The sequence below is a fragment of the Musca domestica genome, unplaced genomic scaffold (assembly GCF_030504385.1).
Source record: "Musca domestica strain aabys unplaced genomic scaffold, Musca_domestica.polishedcontigs.V.1.1 37, whole genome shotgun sequence".
Taxonomy (NCBI): Eukaryota; Metazoa; Arthropoda; class Insecta; order Diptera; family Muscidae; genus Musca; species Musca domestica.
In genome coordinates, this window is record NW_026712321.1 from 840,993 (window position 1) to 864,653 (window position 23,661).

The following is a 23,661-nucleotide window of genomic DNA, read 5'->3' on the forward strand; positions in this document are numbered from 1 at the left end:
AGAGCTGGAGGTCTTCTCCTAGAAGAGTTGGAGGTCTTCTCCTAGAAGAGCTGGAGGTCTTCTCATAGAGGAGCTGGAGGTCTTCTCCTAGAAGAGCTGGAGGTCTTCTCCTAGAAGATCTGGAGGTCTTCTCCTAGAAGAACTGGAGGTCTTCTCCTAGAAGAACTGGAGCTCTTCTCCTAGAAGAACTGGAGGTGTTCTCTTGGAAGAGCTGGAGGTCTTCTCTTGGAAGAGCTGGAGGTCTTCTCATAGAAGAGCTGGAGGTCTTCTCATAGAAGAGCTGGAGGTTTTCTCCTAGAAGAGCTGGAGGTCTTCTCATAGAAGAAGTGGAGGTCTTCTCCTCGAAGAGCTGAAGGTCTTCTCCTAGAAGAGCTGGAGGTCTTTTCATAGAAGAATCGGAGTTCTTCCATAGAATAATCGGAGGATTTCTCTTAGAAGACGTGGAATCTTATCTTGGAAGACGTGGAATCTTATCTTGGAAGACGGGGAAGTCTTCTCACAGAAGAGGGGCAAGTCTTATCTTAGAAGACGTGGAAGTCTTCTCTTAGAAGACGGGGGAGTCTTCTCTTGGAAGACGGGTAAGTCTTCTCTTGGAAGACGGGAAAGACTTCTCTTGGAAGACGGGTCTTCTCTTGGAAGACGGGAAAGTCTTCTCTTGGAAGACGGGTCTTCTCTTGGAAGACGGGAAAGTCTTCTCTTGGAAGACGAGGAAGTCTTCTCTTGGAAGACGGGGAAGTCTTCTCTTGGAAGACGGGGAAGTCTTCTCTTAGAAGACGGAGAAGTCTTCTGTTAGAAGACGGGGTAGCCTTCTCTCGGAAGATAAGAGAGTCTTCTCTTGGAAGACGAGAGAGTCTTCTCTTGGAAGGCGAGAGAGTCTTCTCTTGGAAGACGGGAAAGTCTTCTCTTAGAAGACAGGGAAGTCTTCTCTTAGAAGACGGGGAAGTCTTCTCTTAGAAGACGGGGAAGTCTTCTCTTAGAAGACGGGGAAGTCTTCTCTTAGAAGACGGGGAAGTCTTCTCTTAGAAGACGGGGAAGCCTTCTCTTAGAAGACAGAAATGCGTTATCTTAGAAATCACGAAGTTCTTCTTCAGAAGTTGCTCTCTTCTATTTTTCTTCACGGCAACCAGACATAACCCATTTATCCCATTATTCACTTATATCCACCTCTTCCGAATACCACAAATAATATCTTCTCTTTTTTTCCTCTTTCATCTTTTCCTCAGTTCGTTATCAAAATCTCTCAAAATAATTGATGTTGAATATGGCAGCGTTTCGACTCTCAATTCTGGCCCTTCTGGGTTTGGCTTTAATCTCAGCACTTCCGGCGAGCCATGCTAATCCCATCAGGAGAGCCGCGGAGGGGGTGACCGAATTTATAATTTTACACAACAATGACATGCATGCCCGTTTCGAACAGACCAGTGTGGATAGCGGCAAGTGTACCAAGGAAATGGCCAATACCAATAAATGCTATGGCGGATTTGCCCGAGTGGCTTATGAGTGAGTGTTTTTGGGGAGCTGAGAGAAAGAGAGAGAAGAAATGGGAAGTATTAAATGTGTCATTTTTTCTTCTCTTTTTCAGAGTACGCAAATTCCGTGAAGAGGCCAAGAATGGTGGACCTCCAGTCTTGTACTTGAATGCCGGTGACACCTATACCGGCACAGCCTGGTTCTATGTCTTCAAGGATAACATTACAGCTGCCTTTTTGAATAAACTGCAACCGGATGCCATTGTAGGTCCAATGCTCTCCTCCATTTTTATTTTGAAAATAATCAAAGGTTTTCTCTCGTTCCCTAGTCTCTGGGTAACCACGAATTCGATGAAGATGTTGAGGGTTTGGTGCCATTCTTGAACAAGGCAGAATTCCCTGTGCTAACCGCCAACTTGGATTTATCCAATCAACCCGAACTGAGGGCAGCTAAAAATCTCCAAAACTCCACGATCTTGGATGTCAATGGTGTCAAGGTGGGTGTCATTGGTTATTTGACACCAGAAACCCAGAATCTGACCAAAGCCAAGGATATTCTATTCATTGATGAAGTGGAAGCCATTAAGTAAGTAGTTGAGTAAGGCATTTATACGACATCATTTCTGATTGCTGATTTTTACAGCAAAGAAGCAGCTCGCCTAAAGTCGGAGGGTATTAACATCATCATTGCCCTGGGCCACTCGGGTTATATGAGAGATCAGGAAATTGCAGCCCAATGTCCCGATGTCGATTTGGTCATTGGTGGCCATACCAATACCTTCTTGTACAATGGCGAACAACCCGATGCTGAGCGCATTGATGGCCCCTATCCCACTGTGGTCAATCAGACAACGGGCAAACAGGTGCCAGTGGTCCAGGCCTATGCCTATACCAAATATTTGGGTAAACTACATGTCCAGGTAAATGGCGCGAGGATTCCGAATTCCATTGATCCTTAATCCCTCGCAATTCCCTTTTCTGATTATAGTTCGACAAGGATGGCAATCTGTTAGAGTTCGATGGCACTCCCATCCTCTTGAATGCCGAGGTTCCACGCGAAGATGATGTGCTGCAGCTCTTGGAAACCTATCGTCCTCAGGTGGAAGCCTTGGAAAATGACATTATTGGCCATACCAAGGTGCATTTGGAGGGTCGCTCGGAAATCTGCCGCTCTGAGGAATGTAATCTGGGAAATCTTGTGGCCGACTCCATGATCCATGCCCGAGTTTTGGAGGATTTGGGTGGGGCCTATTGGACTGATGCTGCCATTGCTTTGATTCAGGGTGGAGGTAAGTTGGAGACATAAGAAAGTAATGATAAGTTTTTTCATTTTCTTTCCCCTCCCTCTCCCCCTCCCAGGCATTCGCAATTCCATTGAAAAACGTTCGGATGGTTCCATTCTAGCCGCCGATGCTGTGGGTGTGTTGCCCTTCAACAATGACTTGTATGTTACGAAAATTTCAGGCAAAACTCTGCTCGACGCCCTCGAGCATTCAGCCATCATGCATGAACGCGACTCCAGCGGTGGCTTCCTACAAATGTCCGGTGTTCATGTGACCTATGACTATAACCGGGACGCTGGCCATCGTGTCGTCAGCGCCGAAGTACGTTGTGCTGCCTGCAATGTGCCCACTTTCGAACCCTTGGACCAAACGAAACAGTACAATGTCATTGTACCTTTCTTTCTGCTGGACGGTGGTGACGGTCACACGCTCGTCGAAAAAGGTGGTCCCGAACCCATGCGCATGACCAAAAAAGATTCCGAAGCTCTGATGGACTATTTGAGACGTCATGATTTCGTCTATCCCCAGGTGGAGGAACGCATTACCATCATTGCCAAGGAAGAGGAGGATAATGGCAATGGTAATGGCAACGGCAATGGCAACGGCAATGGCGATGGTGGTGGAGATGGTGCTTTTGCTGTTGTCAGTTCGGGATTATTGATTGTGTGCTCATTGCTGTCCCTGAGATTGTTCAATTAAAGCGAGAGAGAGAGAGCGAGAGATGCAGAGAGTGTGTGTTTGTGAGAGAACTGAGCTGAGCTGTATTAGAATAGCCAAAGAAAAGAAAAAACTCAGGAAAATTTCAGTTGTATTGTTTTAATTTGAGCTCAAGTTTTATTTAAAAAAAAAAAAGATTGAATGTGAAATAAAAAGTTTCTAAAACATTTTATTTAAAAAAGACTTTTCGACTTTATTCAAATTATATAAAAGCTTTATCCTGTATTCAGATGACACAAGAGCTTTTTATTTTAGACAAATGACCTTAAACTTTATCCACGTTATCCAAATGACACTTAACCTTTATCCGTGTTATCCAAACGCCACTAAACATTTATCCACGTTTTTCAAATGACACTAAACCTTTATCCGTGTTATCCAAATGCCACTAAAACTTTATCCACGTTATCCAAATGCCACTAAAACTTTATCCACGTTATCCAAATGACACTAAACCTTTATCCACGTTATCCAAATGACACTAAACCTTTATCCATGTTATCCAAATGCCACTAAACATTTATCCATGTTATCCAAATTACACTAAACATTTATCCACGTTATCCAAATGACACTAAACTCTTATCCACGTTATCCAAATGACGGAAGGACTTTATCCACGTTATCCAAATGCCGCTAAAATTTTATCCACGTTATCCAAATGCCACTTAACCTTTATCCACGTTATCCAAATTACACTAAACCTTTATCCACGTTATCCAAATTACACTAAACCTTTATCCACGTTATCCAAATTACACTAAACCTTTATCCACGTTATCCAAATGTCACTAAAACTTTATCCACGTCATCCAAATGACACTAAAACTTTATCCACGTTATCCAAATTACACTAAACCTTTATCCACGTTATCCAAATGCCACTAAAACATTATCCACGTTATCCAAATGACACTAAACCTTTATCCACGTTATCCAAATGACACTTAATCTTTATCCGTGTTATCCAAATGCCGCTAAAACTTTATCCACGTTATCCAAATGCCAATAAAACTTTATCCACATTATCCAAATGACACTTAATCTTTATCCACTTTATGCAAATGTTACTAAACCTTTATCCACGTTATCCAAATGCCACTAAACCTTTATCCGTGTTATCCAAATGCCGCTAAAACTTTATCCACGTTATCCAAATGCCAATAAAACTTTATCCACATTATCCAAATGACACTAAAACTTTATCCACTTTATGCAAATGTTACTAAACCTTTATCCACGTTATCCAAATGACGGAAGGACTTTATCCAAGTTATCCGAATGCCACTAAAACTTAGTCCACGTTATCCAAATGACACTAAATCTTTATCCACGTTATCCAAATGACACTAAACCTTTATCCATGTTATCCAAATGCCACTAAACCTTTATCCATGTTATCCAAATGCCACTAAACCTTTATCCATGTTATCCAAATGCCACTAAAACATTATCCACGTTATCCAAATGACACTAAACCTTTATCCACGTTATCCAAATGACACTTAATCTTTATCCGTGTTATCCAAATGACACTTAACCTTTATCCGTGTTATCCAAATGCCACTAAAACATTATCCACGTTATCCAAATGACACTTAACCTTTATCCGTGTTATCCAAATGCCACTAAACCTTTATCCACGTTATCCAAATTACACTAAACCTTTATCCACGTTATCCAAATGCCACTAAAACTTTATCCACGTTATCCAAATGCCGCTAAAACTTTATCCACGTTATCCAAATGCCAATAAAACTTTATCCACATTATCCAAATGCCACTAAACCTTTATCCACGTTATCCAAATGACACTAAAATTTTATCCACGTTATCCAAATGACACTAAACCTTTATCCACATTACCCAAATGCCACTAAATCTTTATCCGTGTTATCCAAATGCCACTAAACCTATATCCATGTTACCCAAATGACACTAAACCTTTATCCACGTTATCCAAATACCACTTAAACTTTATCCACGTTATTCAAATGCCACTAAAACTTTATCCACGTTATCCAAATGACGGAAATACTTTATCCATGTTATCCAAATGCCACTTAAATTTTATCCACGTTATCCAAATGACACTAAACCTTTATCCACGTTATCCAAATGCCACTAAAACTTTATCCACGTTATCCAAATGCCACTAAAACTTTATCCACGTTATCCAAATGACACTAAACCTTTATCCACGATATCCAAATGACACTAAACCTTTATCCACGTTATCCAAATGACACTAAACTTTTATCCACAATATCCAAATGGCAGAAAACCGTTATCCAAATGACTCATAAGGTGTACCCTACCCATCTAAATGACAGAGAGGCTTTATCCACGTTATCCAAGTGACACAAAACCTTTATCCACGTTATCCAAAAAATTGTCCCTTTTTATACCCTACAACACAAGGTGGTCAGGGTATTATGTCTTTGTGCATTTGTTTGTAACAGGCAAAATGAAACGAGATAGAGCCATAGTTCTTTTTGATGATCTGCATAGAATCATATTCTGAGTCGATTTATGCATGTCCGTCCGTCTGTCCGTCCCTCCGTCTGTCCATGTATTTTTGTAAACAAAGTACAGTTCGCATTTATTGCCCGATCCAGATGAAATGTTGCACAAATCATTTGTTTGGCCCAAGGACGAACCCCGCTGAAATTGGAGATAATCGGTAAAAATTTAGATATAGCTCCCATATATATGTTCGTCCGATTTGCCTTTTATTGTGCACCAAACGTGTAATATCAGCCCGAATAGTATGGAATTTTGCACATACAACCAAATTAGGCCTAAAAATAAGTATGTCAAATTTGATCGAAATCGGTTGAGATATAGCTATAGCTCCCATATATATTATTCATCCGATTTGTTTTGTTTTTGTCCTCCGCAGCCGTAATATGCACTCTGTAACAACAATATTTTGGGGAAATATATCAAATACAGCTCAGAAATACCTTTGCTAAATTTTATCGTGATCGCTTCAGATTTGGATATAGCTCCCATATATAACTTCGTCCGATTTACCTCTTATTGTACACCAAACGTCTAATATTTGTCCAAATGGGATGGAATTTGCCACTCATGACCGAATTGAGTCTAGAAGCTGGAATGCCAAATTTGGTGAAGATCGGTTCAGATATAGGCATAGCTCCCACATATATTGTTCATCGGATTTGTTATATTTGTCCTCCGCAGCCGTAATATGCACTCTGCAACAATAATATTTGGGGAAATACATCAAATACAGCTCAGAAATATCTTTGCCAAATTTTATCGAAATCGGTTCAGATTTGGATATAGCTCCCATATATAACTTCGTCCGATTTACCTTTTATTGTTCACCAAACGTCTAATATTTGTCCAAATGGGATGGAATTTGGCACCTACGACCGAATTGAGTCTAGAAGCTGGAATGTCAAATTTGGTGAAAATCGGTTCAGATATAGCCATAGCTCCCACATATATTGTTCATCCGATTTGTTTTGTTTTTGTCCTCCGCAGCCATAATATGCACTCTGTAACAACAATATTTGGGGAAATATATCAAATACAGCTCAGAAATATCTTTGCCAAATTTTATCCAGATCGCTTCAGATTTGGATATAGCTCCCATATATAACTTCGTCGGATTTACCTTTTATTGTACACCAAACGTCTAATATTTGTCCAAATGGGATGGAATTTGCCACTCATGACCGAATTGAGTCTAGAAGCTGGAATGTCAAATTCGGTGAAGATCGGTTCAGATATAGCCATAGCTCCCACATATATTGTTCATCCGATTTGTTATATTTGTTATCCAAATGCTCGAAATTCTTTATCCGCGTTATCCAAATGGCTCAATATGCCTTATCCACATTTCTTCAAATGACCAAAATGCCTCAGACGTATTATCCAAATGTCATAGAACCCGTATCCATGTTATGCATAAGGTCTAACATCTATTTTCCATGTACCATATACGCATTATCCATATTATCCAATTTTCACAAAAATCGGCCCAAACAGTCTAAAGACTCTACCGTGTTTTCCAAAGGGATAAGAAGACCCTATGGTCTCCTTGGAGAAGACACTTTGTTGTAACAGGAGAAGACCCTTCGGTCTCCTAGGAGAAGACCTTTTGGTGTCCTAGGAGAAGACCTTTCCGTCTCCTAGGAGAAGGTCCTTTTGTCTTCTATGAGAAGACCCCTTGGTCAAAGGATAACATTTCTTCAAATGGTCTACATGTTTTATACACGATATCCGAATTATTCGACAGCCATAAAAAACTATGGCTATCCGAATTATTCGACAGCCATAAAAAACTATGGCTATCCGAATTATTCGACAGCCATAAAAAACTTATTCCATTATGGAAATATCATATAACAATTATCCATTTTATCCAAACGCCATAAATTCGTTATCCGCAATATCGAAATACCCAACAAATCTTATCCATGTTGCCCACACTTAGACCTGGTCCGAATCATGTGGAAACCTTATCCATTTTATCCAAACATCATAGAAATGTTATCCAGGTTATCTAAATTTTTTTATTCGTCTTTTTTTCTCAATTTTTTTATTCGTCTTAAATTAAATAAAAAAATTACAAACTCTTTTTCATGGCTCCGGAATCCTTATTCGAGAATTTTTCTTCCAAAATCTACACCTTCTTCAAAATCTAAACAATGGGATAACTGCACTCCATGGCAATGCCACAGAAATTCTTGCCACGTGGCAAACGGAAATAGCCCTCCTCACCCCAGGCCTTGTCCCAACTGTTCTTGACAATCCAATAGTCTTGGCCATTTTCACTGCCATAGCCCACAACCAAAACGGAATGATTTACCTCACCCTTGTTGCATTCCTCGTCGGAGTAGATGCCACGTTTGTAGAGCAACAACGATTCCAGGCCATTGACCGAACAGGCGAGGGGGCCCAGAGTTGCGACAACCTTTTTCATTGTGGCCTCATCCTTTTCATCGATTTTGGCAAATCCAGTAATTTCGGCTCCCTTCAAATTCGCCTTATAACGGCAGGTATCCTTCTTGTCCAGATATGGATAGACTTCGTTTTTGGCCACACCCTTTTGATTGGTAATAAATTCAAAGGCATACTCTTGGAAGCCACCATCACAGCCAGCCAGACCCATGTCCTCTTTGCCGCAATCAATGAGATTCTGTTCGGAAAGATTAATCAATTGGCCGGTCTTGCGGAAATAGTGGCCCTCAATGGCCCCCGTGGTGGCAAATGACCAGCAGGAACCGCATTCCCCTTGGAATTTCACCGGGGTGACACCACCCTTTTCGCGCCAATCAAAGGAGTCGGGGATTTTGGCAGCGGCCGGTGGAGCAGGCCGTTGGCGATGTTTGCTGGCTGCAGCCCTAAAACAATGGGAACAAATTTCATGAGTATTTGGAGAAAGAGAGCGAGAGAGAGACTGAATCACACTTACTCTCCCTTGGCGGATTTCACATTGCCCGTAAGTTGCTTCACAAATTCGGCAGGGGTAAGATCGGCAAAAGCATTAATGGCGGTTTCGAAAGTCGATTTGCCGGCAGCAAACAATTTATTGTTGTTGTCCACCAAATTCAGGCGATCCTTGAAGAGGCCTTCACGCAAGGTCTTTTCGGCGGCGGAGGCATATTTTTTGCCAGTTTGTTGCTAAAGAGAAGAACGGGATTGAAAACTTTCCGAAATTTCAAAACCCGCTTTTACTCACCGCAAAATCGGCAAAATCCTTGACATTATTCACCAATGGCACCTTTTTAAGGGCCGAAGTAAAAGTTCCAACGCCACGATTCAGGACATTGCTGAAACTACCCCCAGCACCACTGAGACTGCCACCACCACCTCCAAAGCCACCAAATCCTCCAAATTGGCCATAGGCCAGGGCGAAGCACAATGGCAAGATGCAGAAAATCAATTTCATTTCTTGGGTCTTTGTTTCTAACTTGCGACTCTAATCCAAACACCTGTTCCACCCGAACGCAAAAAAAAGAAAGTAAAATATTTAAAATATTATTTGGTTTCAAAATTCCGCTCGAATTTCGCTGTTATGATTATTGTTATTGCTGTTGAATAACAAACTGATTAAGAAATTAAGCGCCGAACCGGACCGCACAAACTAACCTTTCGTATGTAATCACCGATAATATTTAGACGCGATCTTGAACAGCATCTTTTATAGATTCGTTAATTGTCGATTCGTGTTTATTAATTAGCTTGATTTGATTTGTGGCCAACAGCTAACTAACCAACCAACCGGCTGGCTAGCTGACGGGCTACCCAGAGCTACTGTTTTGCCATTTTCCCCATCTCTTTGCTGAATTTCTTCTCCCCCACAGCGTCTACACCCTACAGTAGGCCGGCGGGGGAAGAACCTAAAATTATACACATTTCATAATGATATTCAAATAGATCTTCATCGAGTTCGAGTAGTGCCATATGTAGTGGTGAAAATCTTGGACACAGTGGTTGGAGATGGGCAAAAACAAATTGCAGCTCATAATAACTGAGCTTAAAGCTTTCACACACCCCTTATGGGAAAAAAATTACATAAAAGCTCTATGTATTTTAAGGAAATCGCTTTAAAGCTTTTATTGTGACCAGGAAGCTTTAAACACAATAAGCTAATTACCTTAAAGCTTTGTCCCGTAGTCCAACTGGCCAAAAATACTTATCAGCGTTAATCAAATAATAATAAAAGAGCTTTACTCTCAGGAAATTACTTTAAAGCTTTTATATAGTGCTTAAAGCTTTCACAGGCCCTGTATGGGAAAAAGCTCGATGTGAATAATGCACAATATGAAAATTGCATAAAAGCTCTATGTATTTTAAGAGAATTACTTAAATGCTTTTGCTATGACCAGAAAGCTTTAAACACAACAAGCTAATTACCCTAAAGCTATATCCTGAAGTCCAAGTGGCCAAAAAGCTTTATAATAAAATAATAATAAAAGAGTTTTACTCTCAGTAAATTACTTTAAAGCTTTTATAATGACATAAAAGCTTTATATTAAAATCTAAAATTAAAGCTTTATCCGCATTATCCAAGTGGCGAAAAAAACTAATCCGCATCATTCAAATAACCAAATGGTTCAGAAGCTTTATTGGCGTTATTCAAATGGCCCAGAATCTTTATTGACGTCATCCAAATAGTCTAAATGATTTATCCGAGTGGCCTAAATTAATTATCCGCGTTATCCAAATGGTCTAAATAATTTATCCACGTTATCCAAATAGTTTAAATTCATTATCCGCGTTATCCAAATGGCGAAAAAACTAATCCGCATCATTCGAATGACCAAATGGTTCAGAACCACTTTATCCGAGTGGTCTAAATTAATTATCCACGTTATCCAATTGATCTAAATTCGTTATCCGCGTTATCCAATTGGTTTAAATTCTTAATCCACGTTATCCAAATGGTCTAAATTCATTATCCGTGTTATCCAAATGGCCTAAAAGATTTATCCACGTTATCCAAATGGTTTAAATGCTTTATCCACATTACCCAAATGGTCTAAACTATTTATCCATGTTATCCAAATGCTCCAAATGTTTTATCCGCGTTATCCAAATGATCTAAATAATTTATCCACGTTATCCAAATGGTCTAAATTCATTATCCGAGTTATTCAAATGGTCCAAATTCATTATCCGCGTTATCCAAATGGTTTAAATGCTTTATCCGCATTATCCGAATGGTGTAAACGATTTATCTAAATGCTATAAATGTTTTATCCGCATTATCCAAATGGTCTAAATGATTTATCCACGTTATCCAAATGCCCTAAATATTTCATCCACGTTATCCGAAAGGTCTAAATTCATTATCCGCGTTATCTAAAGGGTCTAAACGATTTATCCATGTTATCCAAATGCCTTAAATGATTTATCCTCATTATCCAAATAAACGGTCTAAATAATTTATACACGTTATCCAAATGGTCTAAATTCATAATCCGCGTTATCCAAATGATTTAAATGCTTTATCCGCATTATCCAATTGAACCAAATGCTTTATCCGAATTATCCAATCGAACTTAATATTTTATCCACGTTATCCAAATGGCACAAATACTTTATCCGAGTCATCAAAATGGTTTATCCACATTATCCAAACGGTTTAAATGTTTTATCCACGTTATCCAAATGCTCTAAATTCATTATCCGCGTTATGCAAATGATCTAAATGCTTTATCCACGTTATCCAAATGGTTTAAATGCTTTATCCACATTACCCAAATGGTCTAAACTATTTATCCATGTTATCCAAATGCTCCAAATGTTTTATCCGCGTTATCCAAATGATCTAAATAATTTATCCACGTTATCCAAATGGTCTAAATAATTTATCCACGTTATCCAAATGGTCTAAAATCATTATCCGCGTTATCCAATTGAACTAAATGCTTTATCCGCATTATCCAATTAAACTAAACGCTTTATCCACGTTATTCAAAGGGCATAAATGCTTTAACCACTTTATCCAAATTGTTTAAACGATTTATCCGCGTTATCCAAAAGGTCTTAACGACTTATCCACGCTATCCAAATGCTATAAATGTTTTATTCGCGTTATCCAAATGGTCTAAATGATTTATCTACGTTATCCAAATTGTCTAAATTCATTATCCGCGTTATCCAATTGATCTAAATGCTTTATCCGCGTTATAAAAATGGTCTGAATGATTTATCTACGTTATCTAAATGGTCTAAACTATTGATGCACCCTATCCAAACGCTCTAAATGTTTTATCCGCGTTATCCAAATGGTCTAAATTCATTATCCGCGTTATCCAATTGATCTAAATACTTTATCCGCGTTATCCAATTAAACTAAATGCTTTATCCGCGTTATTCAATTGAACTAAATGCTTTATCCACGTTATCCAAATGTCATAAATACTTAATCCACGTTATCAAAATGATTTAAATGCTTTGCCCACATTATCCAAACTGTCGAAACGATTTATCCATGTTATCCAAATTCTCTAAATATTTTACCCGCGTTATCCAAATGGTCTAAAAGCTTTATCCGCGTTATCAAAATGGTCTGAATGATTTATCTACGTTATTCAAATGTTCTAAATGCGTTATCCGTGTTATCCATATGGTTGAAATTCTTTATCCGCTTTATCCAATATTTTAAACTATTTATCCACATTATCCAATTGGCCTAAATTCTTTATCCACGTTATCCAAAAATGTAAATAACTCATCCACCTTATCCACATGGCATAAATGTTGTAGAAAACTTATCCAAATAGTCCAACCGACTTATCCAGAATATCCATGGAACAGTGTTGGCTTATTTGTTCGGGATACCATAGTATTTTGTTGTTGCAAAATGGTCAGGCTTAATACCTTTATTGTTGTTTTTAATAAAAACAACGTTTGTTTATTAGTGGAGAACGATGGTAATATTTACCAGGGGGTAAGGCAGGGAATACCTAGTTTTCGGAAAGAGCCACCAATCCTCACCATAAAATGTTCAAATGGCCTAGCCGACTTACCGAAAAGTCTGAATGCATTATTCGTGCTGTTTATATGATATAAGTAGGATAACCTACTAATCCATATTTCTCCCCGTTATCCAAATCATATTAACTGATTATTTATAGTGGCTATATTTTTTTTTATAATTTTCCCGTTCCTCACACTGTGCCGACTCTCAATAAAAATAAAAATAAAAAAACATTAACTAAATTACCTATTGATTTTGTTGATTTGTTTAAAGATTTCGTTTTGTTTTTTTTTTTCGTTTTGTAAATTTGTAACTGACAGAAAAAACAAATCAACAAAAATAAACAGTGGCTAGCTAAATTACCAGCTGAAACTTGCTTTTGACGTTTGCCGTTAATGATCAAACCTGTTTTGCGGATTACGTTCGCACGGTCCGTTCTTGCTCTTGGAATACACCCACAAATTCTAATGAAATGAAATTGGACAGATGGACAGACAGACGAATATTAATGTTTCCTTAAAACTATCAATTAAACAGCAGCTATAGAAAATAGCATTTATTGCTAATCGTTTGGTTTGCCAGAGCTAGTCAATATATTTGATTTAGTTGGAGTTTATGAGATTGTGTGGGGGATAAATTTTATCGATATTTCGATTCCAAACATGTGTCATGACACATTGTCACCTAAATTACACGTCTTATGAGGATGGCCCTCATTTATTTGTCATGGGATATAAATAATTTAGGATCTGAATGATATGTTTTATTAAAAAAAAATACCTAAAACAAGTAAAAAAGCTGTAAGTTCCGCCGGGACGAACTTTGATTACCCTCCACCATTTGGAACGAATTTGGCAATTCCTAAAAACTATAAAATCCGTTAAAAATTCTGTTAAAATATTAAAAAGGCCGAATGTGGCTGTTGTTTAAGGGTATATATGACGACATGGACCTGCATAGGTAACTTTTGCCATAAGCCATTATAATATTCAAATGCGAAACTTAAAAAAAAGTCTGTGAATAATGTCGCTAAAATCATCAAAATACAGAATATCGGGAGGTATCGTTATATGGGGGCTATACGAAGACCTGGACCTGGACAGACAATTTTCTGTCTAAGATTGTAGTATCCATTTCGAACTTCAAATACCAAATTTCAAAAAATTCCGGTGAACAATGTCGCTAAAATCATCAAAATACCGAATATCAGGAGGTACCGTTATATGAGGGCTATACGAAGACGTGGACCTGCACAGACAATTTTCTGTCTTAGGCTGTGGTATCCACTACGAACTTCAAATGCCAAATTTGAAACAATTCCGGTGAATATTGTCGCTAAAATCACCAAAATACCGAATAACGGGAGGTACCGTTATATGGGGGCTATACGAAGACATGAACCTGAACAGACAATTTTCTGTCTTAGGTTGTAGTAACCATTTCGAACTTCAAATACCAAATTTGAAACAATTCCAGTGAACAATGCCGCTAAAATCATAAAAAAACCGAATATCTGGAGGTACCGTTATATGGGGGCTATACGAAGACGTGGACCTGCACAGAAAATTTTCTGTCTTAGGTTGTAGTATCCATTTCGAACTTCAAATACCAAATTTGAAACAATTCCGGTGAACAATGTCGCTAAAATCATCAAAATACCGAATATCGAGAGGTACCGTTGTATGGGGTCTATACGAAGACGTGGACCTGAACAGACAATTTTCTGTCTTAGGTTGTAGTATCCATTTCGAACTTCAAATACCAAATTTGAAACAATTCCGGTGAACAATGTCTCTAAAATCATCAAAATACCGAATATCGGGAGGTATCGTTATATGGGGGCTATACGAAGACGTGGACCTGAACAGACAATTTTCTGTCTTAGGCTGTGGTATCCACTACGAACTTCAAATGCCAAATTTAAAACAATTCCGGTAAATAATGTCGCTAAAATCATCAAGATACCGAATATCGGGATGTATCGTTATATGGGGGCTATACCAAAACGTAGACCAACATGGCCCATTTTCAATACGAAAAATCCTGCTAACATAATATACATTTGAGTAAAATTTTATCAATCTCCTTCATTTCGTTCGGAAGCTAGAGTCATTTCCACAGACGGACAGAGGGATAGACAGACGTACATCGCTAAATCGACATAGAATTTTATTCTGATTAAAAATATATATACTTTGTGGGGTCTAAAATGTATATTTCGAGGTGTTACAAACGGAATGACAAACATAATATACCCTCCCTACTATGGTGGAGGGTATAATAAATATTCAAATTTCGGCAAAGTAAGTCGTATATGTAGCGATCTTTTACGTCGTCCAAATTATCTCAGTAATAATTTTCGTATTAATCTTTGACGAAAAAAATGTGCTGTTTCTGCTTGGGAAATACTGAATAATCAATTGTTTTTTTTTTCAGAGAAACGGATTAAAATCAATTAAAAATTATAACAGGATTTCAAAATCCGTTGATTATTTTGGCGAATAAAAAAGAACAGCTGTCTTTATTATAAGCGTCTTTATAGTGCGGCTTTTTGGAACCCTGTTTATTTTTGAAACAGAAACACTACCATATTAAATGCTAGCCGGTTAGGAGATTAATTATATGGAGGGTGACTTGTTTTCCAAACTGATTTGTTTTTAATTTCAAAATAAATTTCGTATAATAGATGATATGAAACAAAGAGTAGCAAATTCGTTTGATTTAATATGTGTCAGAAAAAACTGACTTAAAGCGGTTGTTGTACATCGGCAGAAGTTTTATTAATTTATTATTTATTTATTTATTTATTATTGTATTAAAGGACTGCTATGAAATAAATTCTTTGAGAAGGGTTTCTTTCTATTGAGAATTCTTAGAAAATCTTTTTTCCTTAAAAAAAAATACTGGAAATACTTCTAGCTATAAAGGGCCCAAATCAAATGTCCTACGTCCATGGTGGTATACGTCGAAGATCGTCTATCTGTTTATAGAAACCCCCTTAAACAATCCTTGGTCTATAGTAGAACTTTAAAAACATCTACTCTCCTTGAGACTTACAGAAGACCTTAAAAATGCTTTCTATTAAAATCCCTGTATAAGATCTACTTCCAGTAGAAGGTCTCCACTCGGTATTGAAAATTATGAAATAATCCCACCTTTTTCTTGGCTTTAGTAAACAGTCATTCGTTTGTTCAATTTATTGATTAACACCCACCATGTGTAATTTATCGTCAACATTACAATAAAATGTTAAGCATACTTTCAGGCGTAATATCAGTTTTCAGTCTTTTACAAACAGCTTCTCTTTGGACCACAATTTTACATAAAATCAATTGCATTTAATTTTACTATGTATTAAATTGTTTCATAGAATACCTCTAGAACTTTTATCCATAAAATTACTTCAAAAAGGACTTCTATTTACCAATTTTCTTGGATATTCTTGTCATAGAATAAGGACTTCTGTCCATACCCTTTAGAATGCTCTTATTTCATTTTACTAAGTATTTAACTGTTTCATGGAATACCTCTAGAACTTTTATCCATAAAATTACTTCAAAAAGGACTTCTATTTACCGATTTTCTTGGATATTTATGTCATAGAATAAGGATTTCTGTCCATATCTTTCCTCTTATTTCATTTTACTAAGTATTAAATTGTGTCATAGAATACCTCTAGTACTTTTATCCATAAAATAAGTTCAAAAAGGACTTCTATTTACCGATTTTCTTGGATATTCTTTCATAGCTTAAGGACTTCTGTCCATACCCTTTAGAATGCTCTTATTTCATTTTACTAAGTATTAAATTGTTTCATAGAATACCTATAGAACTTTTATCCATAAAATTACTTCAAAAAGACTTCTATTTACCGATTTTCTTGGATATTCTTGTCATAGAATAAGGAATTCTGTCCATGTCTACAGCAGACCCTAAATGTAGTAAAAATCGTTGTTTAGGTGTTAATCCTATGGGAATCTGTGGCAAAAGAATGCGACTCGGTACGGGGCTCCCTTATTTTGTAAACTTTTAAGGTTGGTGCAGAGATTTCGACATTTTTAAAACTCGGACATTTTTATACTCTACATGTGGCACTAAAAGTTATTCCTAAAAGGCCAGTTTTCTGTTTATATTCCCTACACAAACCCTGTGTCTATAGAGACCTGTATATCTAGAGAATTCCTTCTCTTATCTACATTCGAAACATTTTATAATTCCTATTTAAAAGGTTATATTTGAAATGTATTTTAGCATAGATCTTTAGGATGGTTTTCCCATCTATATTCAAAGGAGGTGTCTTGGGTACGGGGTTCCTGGATAAAGTGGACATTGAATAACAAATGTATTTATCGAACCTCAGATTCCTTGTTTAAGCCATTTTTTAATTTTCGTCCTGATATAGTTCTTTGGAAATGACAAGAGCTAAAACAAAAAATTAATAGAAGTTTAATTTACAAAAGCATAACATTTATTTTTTATATAATCAATTTGTGTTCAACAAAATGATTCATTTAGTTTTTAATTCTCTATCTTATAATACTTGAAAACAAAAAATGATTAAACTTAATATTATCTCACCCCACGCGTCTGCCTCTACTTCGGCAAGTACTTCAAATATCGCATTTCATGACATAGCCAAACAGCAAAAGAGAGCAACAACAGTGAACCCGATTGATGGGCAGCAGCCAAATGGACGGGTACATGATTTAGCAGTGTACTAATACCCAAGGTTACTTGCAGCCACGCAACAAATGCGGCCGAGTTCATGGCCCAATATGCCCGCTTGGGTAGTCTAGTACGTCTGGACAACAGCCACATAGCTGAGACCAAAGTCAAGGTGGTAACACCTAAAATGCGATGATTAAATTGTACCGTTGTAGGATTTTCCGTTAAATTCTTATTGATCGGTTGGAATGCCAAAATATCATCGGGCAACCATTTATCACCCATTTTTGGGAAGGAATTATACACCAAACCAGCATCTAGACCCGCAACAAAGGCTCCCGAAAATGCAGTTAAAAATATCAAACCCTTTGCGGCATAGGCAAAACGTTTAAAACGCAAAGTACTCAAACTGGCAGTGGGAAATTGTTCGGCGGGCAGCAATTTCTTGAGGCCCTGTGACAAAAATAGCGTATAAAGAACAAATGCAACACCCAAATGGGCAGCCAAACGATGTTGTGAAACACGTGGTACATCGTTGACATCTTCGAAACGATTTTCCAAACCCGATTTGACCATGTACCAACCCATTAGGCCTTGGGCACCGATCAAGCTGCCCATGAGAAGTACAAATTTCTTGGTGGTGGAATTCAGGCGTCCCTTGGACCAAAAGTATATGGCTGGTAGTAAGAAAACTGCGCCAATGGCTCGACCCCACATGCGATGTATGTACTCCATCCAGAATATGCGACGAAATTCATCCACAGTCATATTTTGGTTTTTCCTGAAAAAAAAAATTAAAGGGTAATTATAAATGAAAATATATATCTTCCACTCTTACATTTTGAATTCCGGATACTGTTGATACAAGCGAAACTCTTCCTCCCATTCAGCCTGGGATGTGGGAAATTTCTCACCCAACAACTTCCATGTGACCATAGACAGGCCAGATTCTGTCAAGCGTGTAACACCACCCAGGGCCACGGCCAAATATACCATGCCACCACATACCATCAACCATTTGCCGACCGCCTTTTCGCTTTGAACGGCAATTTGTTGACTTTGACTATGGCATATCCTCACTATTGGAGCCTTAAAGGTGTTTGGTTTCAAAAGTGTCTACAATGTGACGAAAGAAGACAACACATTGAATTTCACAATGTTTCAACCGTTTAAATAATAAATTAAAATTACCTTTGTTGTAATACCAGTTGATAGATTCCTAATTCCCCTGTGCACCAGGTGGGGATTACACCTGATTTGGGGAGTGATAACACTGCAAGCTGCCCTTAAAAGCCGGCTCATTGTTTCGGGAAGTTATCCAATCACAAGGAGATTTAAGTTCAATGTGGCAATATATTCACACAATTGAACTATGTGAACTAGTTTCTTTGTATTATTCACTTTATACAATTCGTTTCGTTCATATGAAAATTGTTTCCATAACATCGCAAAGAAAGAAGAGGTATTATACATTTTCATCTCCTCACTTTATCTCACCTGCCTCTCACGATCTTCGTAATTAAATATATTTTAAATTAAACATTCTTCCAATCTCACGTTTATCAAGTACTTGAACATAGGTTTCTAGAGGCCATGAATAATACGAATTGGTGTTCCCTAACAACACAGGGTGGTTAATGAAAAATTCAATTTACTTTTTTAAACTAACGTTTCCCTCAAAAATGGGCAAAAATCCTTAATAAATGTAGTATATTTTATAAAAGTAGATAGACTATTTTTAAATTATTTTGGATTTATGTCCTGCAAGTTGATATATTGCAATTTTTCCATCATATATAACAAAATCCCTTTGTCTGGCTAAAAAAATAAGACACGAGTGTCCATATCAAACGAAATAATTGATGAGCTAAGACAAGGAGAGCCAGAATCTTATAAAACTACGGCAGAATCTTGGTACATATATCATCCATTTTTCCAATGAAAATCGCCACTCGAACGAGACCATAGCTCTATCTGTTACGACATACTGCTATAACAAGGCCCATGGGATTTAGGAAAATACCTGGCGGTTTCCGGTCCTGGTTCCTGGTGAAGTGTTCCTCAGCTACTGAGTAAATTTTTTTCAATGAATATAACTACAAGATTTCTAACAAGCACCTTTCATTCTGAATTAAAAACTATATTTTGAATACAAAAAAAAAAGGATTTAATGAATTATTTGACAAATTTTCTTAAATAAAATACTTTTTATAAAAACAACTAACGTAATGTGGCGAATTTTTGAAAATTAACAGTACTGAATTTCCCAAACAATTCCAATGGGTAGTGGCGATCCTCTACGGGCGCATGTATGCGGATTTGGCGCATATGAGTATCACGGCCATTTTGATGATTGGATATGACAGCAATTTGAAGCATAAAGGTGCGTATACATTTCACCGTGCCATCCTTGATGGGAATGGTAACCCAACCTACAACAAAAGATATTAGCACTTAATTCCTCCAAACAATACAAATAATTAGTAACCTACCAGTGGGTTCATACAAATCAACCAATTGCAACTCCTGCAAATCATTAAAATGTGATCCGGCCCTTATGGAGATACGTGACGGTGTGTAACTTTCATCCAGCTTATAGTCGGTATAAATGTATATCTGACTAATGTTCGTCTTCCGATGAAATTGAATATTCACCAAATGTGGCAATTGGCCATCCGATTGCCAATACGTATCCATAATGTTGTCACGTAAACGTTCCACACCAAAGCCGGGTTTGCATGATGATAAACTCCAGACTGCTTGATTGCCTACCTCTCTTACCATGCCATTACGTTCCTCCTCCAATGGATCTTCTTTGGTATCAGTTTTTTCAGTTTCTTCATTATTCATTTGGCGAGAATTTGGAGTTGCTGCAAATGTTTTACAAATTTACAAATTGAAACAAAGTTAGTTTTGTTTTAATTGTAAGCCGATTAGGCAAAACAATGACGGCTGATGTGTGTTTGTGTGAATTTTTGGGGAATCAAAACAATGCTTCTTCTTACCTCGTTTTTGCAATGAAATTATGTGGTATGCTAAATGAACTGATAGCACAAAGAAATAAAATCATTGAGTTGATAGTAGTGTACGGTTAGTGGTGAACGTAACGTAAATGTAATGCAAAGAATGATGGCGTAAATCTGTTAATTAAGGATGTTAAATTTAAAAAAATATATGCAAGATGGCACAAAAAAGGGTTTTATGTATTCTCACCTTAACGCCTTATTAATATTGAACACGTTTTTATAAAACGGGTTGTTTAGATGACCATTTAATTTGATTATATGTGAAATAAGTGACGAATCTTTGTGGAGCGCGTCTTATTTAAGGCCCTCACTGTCATCTTCCCGTTTTCAATGTCTTCATCCCGTTTCATCTCTAATGTTCTCATAGTAAATGCAGTTTGCCAGCATATCGTTAGATTAAAACGTCTTTTACACTTAGCGTAATTTCAGAGAGAGTACGTAATTTATTTGACGTATGAACAAAGGAATTGAGAATCTAAATAAATGAAAAAACTGGTTTCATATAACTATAGTTGTACAGCTGCATTTTATCTCTTTCCGGAACATCAATATGTAAATGTCACTAAGTTTGCCTCTCCTTCCCCTAAACTTTGACATCGGAATTTGCAAATGACTTTCCAAGGTAAACAGCTGTTGATTATCATTAGCTCTTTGCTAATGTAAGAGAATTTACTTTCAAGTGTCAAATGTAACACGTTCCATGCACTTCACTTACACAATTCCGAACGTGGATTAGCAATGAATCACCAACCAATCAAATATTCATTGCACGGCACAAAACTAGCCATCGATAGACAACAAGCTGGGTCGGTCATGATGTCATTGGCTTAACTTTGTTTTTTTACTTTAACGAATGAAAAAAAAGAAATAACGAATAAGTAATAAATCTTTAAATGATAATTACACATTTACAAGTGGCAACTCATACATCAGCCACAAAAATCACTTACTCACACTCTCTTTGCATCTCGCTCTCTCGTGAAAGGAAGGGAGTGAAAGTTGAAAGTACAAAAATGTAAAACAAATTTTTTTCTCTATTTTCTTCAACCCGTCCTTGACCCAATTCCAATGGAAGACATCACCCATGTCGTTGTTCTAGTCGTGCAATGTCAGCGCAATACTTTTGCCATAGATTGCTGGCACCGTTACACAGCGGGTGGTTTCCCTCTCTCTCTCGCTCTCTTGTTGTCTGCATGCTCATCTCTGTCATCATCATCATCACCATCAGAGGTTACCTCTACATATTTCCAAACACAAAAAATACTTTACAATAACAATAACCTCAAACTTTAATATCTACTCTCTTTCTGCCAAACCCATTATTTTCCTGTTTTAACACTTCCACCACTCCCACAAAAATAACATTTAACCCCAAAAGCATGGCTGGCTGGCTGGCGTCGCTTTTGGTTGGAGTCGGCGTCATAGTTTGGGGCGACACTATTCGTAATTTATAGGAAAAAAAAACTCTGTAATACTCTCCAACACCCTTTTAATAAAAAGCGTAACAATGTGCAGCGAACAACTACATGGCCACCAAAAAAGCTGCAATAACGCCAAAACGACGAAAAACCATAAAAAATCCTTCCTGGAGTGAGTCATCACTGTCATTCATATATAAAACCACACACAAAAAACAGCAACATCATAACCCAATAACAACAACATTAGCAATGCTGATGATGACGATGATATGATACCAACGATGTAAATATGAAGCAAAGAACACAATACCCTGTGTGGCACACAATCGGTGAGAGGAAGAGGAGAAATAGTGTGTGTTTGAGAGAGAGGGATTTAGCGCCAACTTTACAATTAACAGCAGCCAGTGGCAAAATGTATGTTGTGTTCTCTTCTCGGCAAGTTAATAAGAAAGGCATTTTCAGGGGTGAAATGAATGGATAGCAGGCTGGGCTGGCTAGCTGGCTGCTTGGATGAATGGTGGTCGTTGAAACAGCAGCTACATAAATGTTGTAAAACATCAACAAACAAACCGCAAAAATCTCAAAGCAACAACATATTTACTCACACCAATACACGGCCATTGTTTACACACAAGGAACAAAGGCAAATAAAGGAAAAGAGCAACGGTTTTCTAATTGAGTGGCACAGTGAGCTGAGCATAGGGTTGCCATTGATTAAAATAAGAACAAAAAACAAAAAATTAATTTAAAAAACAAAAATTTAAACAGATTAAAATTGTATAACGTGGTCATGGTAGAAGAATATAGGTAGATGCATCGGCACAGCTGCTGGGACAATGAACTGTCAAACCAATTTTGGAATTGAAAATGTTGAATGAAAAATTATTTAAATTTGTAAAAATTGTTGAAAAACGTGAATTATAATAGCCTCCGAATGACGTCGCATAAGAAAACATATAAATGATTGGAAGTCGAAGTACCAATGATTGGAAGTCGCGTACATTGCGGGACGCGCATTAGAGCTATTCGCCAGTTTTGCCATGTAATTGAAAGATCGAACTATTTAGATCGTATTTTTGAAAGAAAATCCAAGCATTTCATTTATTTTTCGCGCAGTTTAACTGATTTTAAAAATGAGGAAATTATTGAATAAATAAAAACAACTTGTTTGCATGCAAATTTGACAGGAAGTGGGCAAAGTTTCAGGGCTGTATTTCTGTAGTTTTACGAAGCTGTTCTACCTGCTTATTGTACCATGTAAAAAACTACTTATATTTGAAAAAATATTTAAAGTTTGTTGACATATCAATGTGATCTTGGATAAACATATCGCGCTATAAAGGGAGAATTCAATACTGGCGTCTTCGAAAAAGAACGAAGTAGCGTAGGGACAAAATCGAACTAAGTCAACCTAAAACTCCTTTGTTCCTCTATGAAGAGCCAGTTAATGACTTAAGCCAGTCAAAGAAGCGTTTTATGTAGTCTCACCTTAAGCATTATTGAAGTATTAAATGATAGGCTAAAATTGGTTATCTACAATCATACAGGGTGAGATAAAAAAACTGCAACAAAGTCAAACGACATAATTTTTACATTTTTTAAATTTTATTGAAT

General features: G+C 37.4%; 4 protein-coding genes across 6 annotated transcripts in view; 1 reads left to right on the top strand and 3 right to left on the bottom strand.

Annotated features, from left to right (window-relative positions):
• LOC101892536 (protein 5NUC) overlaps positions 1–23,661 on the top strand; it is a 174,379-nt gene that overhangs the window by 16,963 nt on the left and 133,755 nt on the right. For 2 of the 3 annotated variants that reach the window (XM_059126200.1, XM_059126199.1), the window contains exons 2-7: positions 1,224–1,500; positions 1,583–1,733; positions 1,799–2,055; positions 2,113–2,389; positions 2,458–2,758; positions 2,829–3,652. In XM_059126200.1, the coding sequence (XP_058982183.1) occupies positions 1,253–1,500; positions 1,583–1,733; positions 1,799–2,055; positions 2,113–2,389; positions 2,458–2,758; positions 2,829–3,451 (1,857 nt within the window). In that variant the 5' untranslated portion in view covers positions 1,224–1,252 and the 3' untranslated portion in view covers positions 3,452–3,652. Of the gene's footprint in view, positions 1–1,223; positions 1,501–1,582; positions 1,734–1,798; positions 2,056–2,112; positions 2,390–2,457; positions 2,759–2,828; positions 3,653–23,661 lie in introns of those variants that run through there. The other variant, XR_009342866.1, reaches the window with a different exon arrangement.
• On the bottom strand, positions 8,112–9,554 carry LOC101892255 (procathepsin L). Its single transcript, XM_005175598.4, has 3 exons — positions 9,186–9,554; positions 8,919–9,127; positions 8,112–8,847 (listed from the first exon to the last, which is right to left on the bottom strand). The coding sequence occupies exons 1-3, from the start codon at positions 9,393–9,395 to the stop codon at positions 8,145–8,147; spliced, it is 1,122 nt and encodes a 373-aa protein (XP_005175655.2). The 5' UTR covers positions 9,396–9,554; the 3' UTR covers positions 8,112–8,144.
• Positions 17,381–18,958, bottom strand: LOC101892081 (cytochrome c oxidase assembly protein COX15 homolog). Its single transcript, XM_005175596.4, has 3 exons — positions 18,792–18,958; positions 18,439–18,716; positions 17,381–18,381 (listed from the first exon to the last, which is right to left on the bottom strand). The coding sequence occupies exons 1-3, from the start codon at positions 18,900–18,902 to the stop codon at positions 17,529–17,531; spliced, it is 1,242 nt and encodes a 413-aa protein (XP_005175653.1). The 5' UTR covers positions 18,903–18,958; the 3' UTR covers positions 17,381–17,528.
• LOC101891906 (anaphase-promoting complex subunit 10) lies at positions 19,776–20,590 on the bottom strand. Its single transcript, XM_005175595.4, has 2 exons — positions 20,093–20,590; positions 19,776–20,032 (listed from the first exon to the last, which is right to left on the bottom strand). Exons 1-2 carry the CDS (start codon positions 20,448–20,450, stop codon positions 19,821–19,823), a joined length of 570 nt encoding a protein of 189 aa, XP_005175652.1. The 5' UTR covers positions 20,451–20,590; the 3' UTR covers positions 19,776–19,820.

Excerpts from the sequence above, each read along its gene's own strand:
- LOC101892255 (XM_005175598.4), bottom strand. The coding sequence starts at position 9,395 with ATGAAATTGATTTTCTGCATCTTGCCATTGTGCTTCGCCCTGGCCTAT. Across the intron at positions 9,128-9,185 it reads AGGATTTTGCCGATTTTGCG|CAACAAACTGGCAAAAAATA; the intron begins GTGAGTAAAAGC and ends TCTTCTCTTTAG. Across the intron at positions 8,848-8,918 it reads GTGAAATCCGCCAAGGGAGA|GGCTGCAGCCAGCAAACATC; the intron begins GTAAGTGTGATT and ends CCATTGTTTTAG.
- LOC101892081 (XM_005175596.4), bottom strand. The coding sequence starts at position 18,902 with ATGAGCCGGCTTTTAAGGGCAGCTTGCAGTGTTATCACTCCCCAAATC. Across the intron at positions 18,717-18,791 it reads CAACTGGTATTACAACAAAG|ACACTTTTGAAACCAAACAC; the intron begins GTAATTTTAATT and ends GTCACATTGTAG. Across the intron at positions 18,382-18,438 it reads CAGTATCCGGAATTCAAAAT|GAAAAACCAAAATATGACTG; the intron begins GTAAGAGTGGAA and ends TTTTTTTTTCAG.
- LOC101891906 (XM_005175595.4), bottom strand. The coding sequence starts at position 20,450 with ATGAATAATGAAGAAACTGAAAAAACTGATACCAAAGAAGATCCATTG. Across the intron at positions 20,033-20,092 it reads TGATTTGTATGAACCCACTG|GTTGGGTTACCATTCCCATC; the intron begins GTAGGTTACTAA and ends CTTTTGTTGTAG.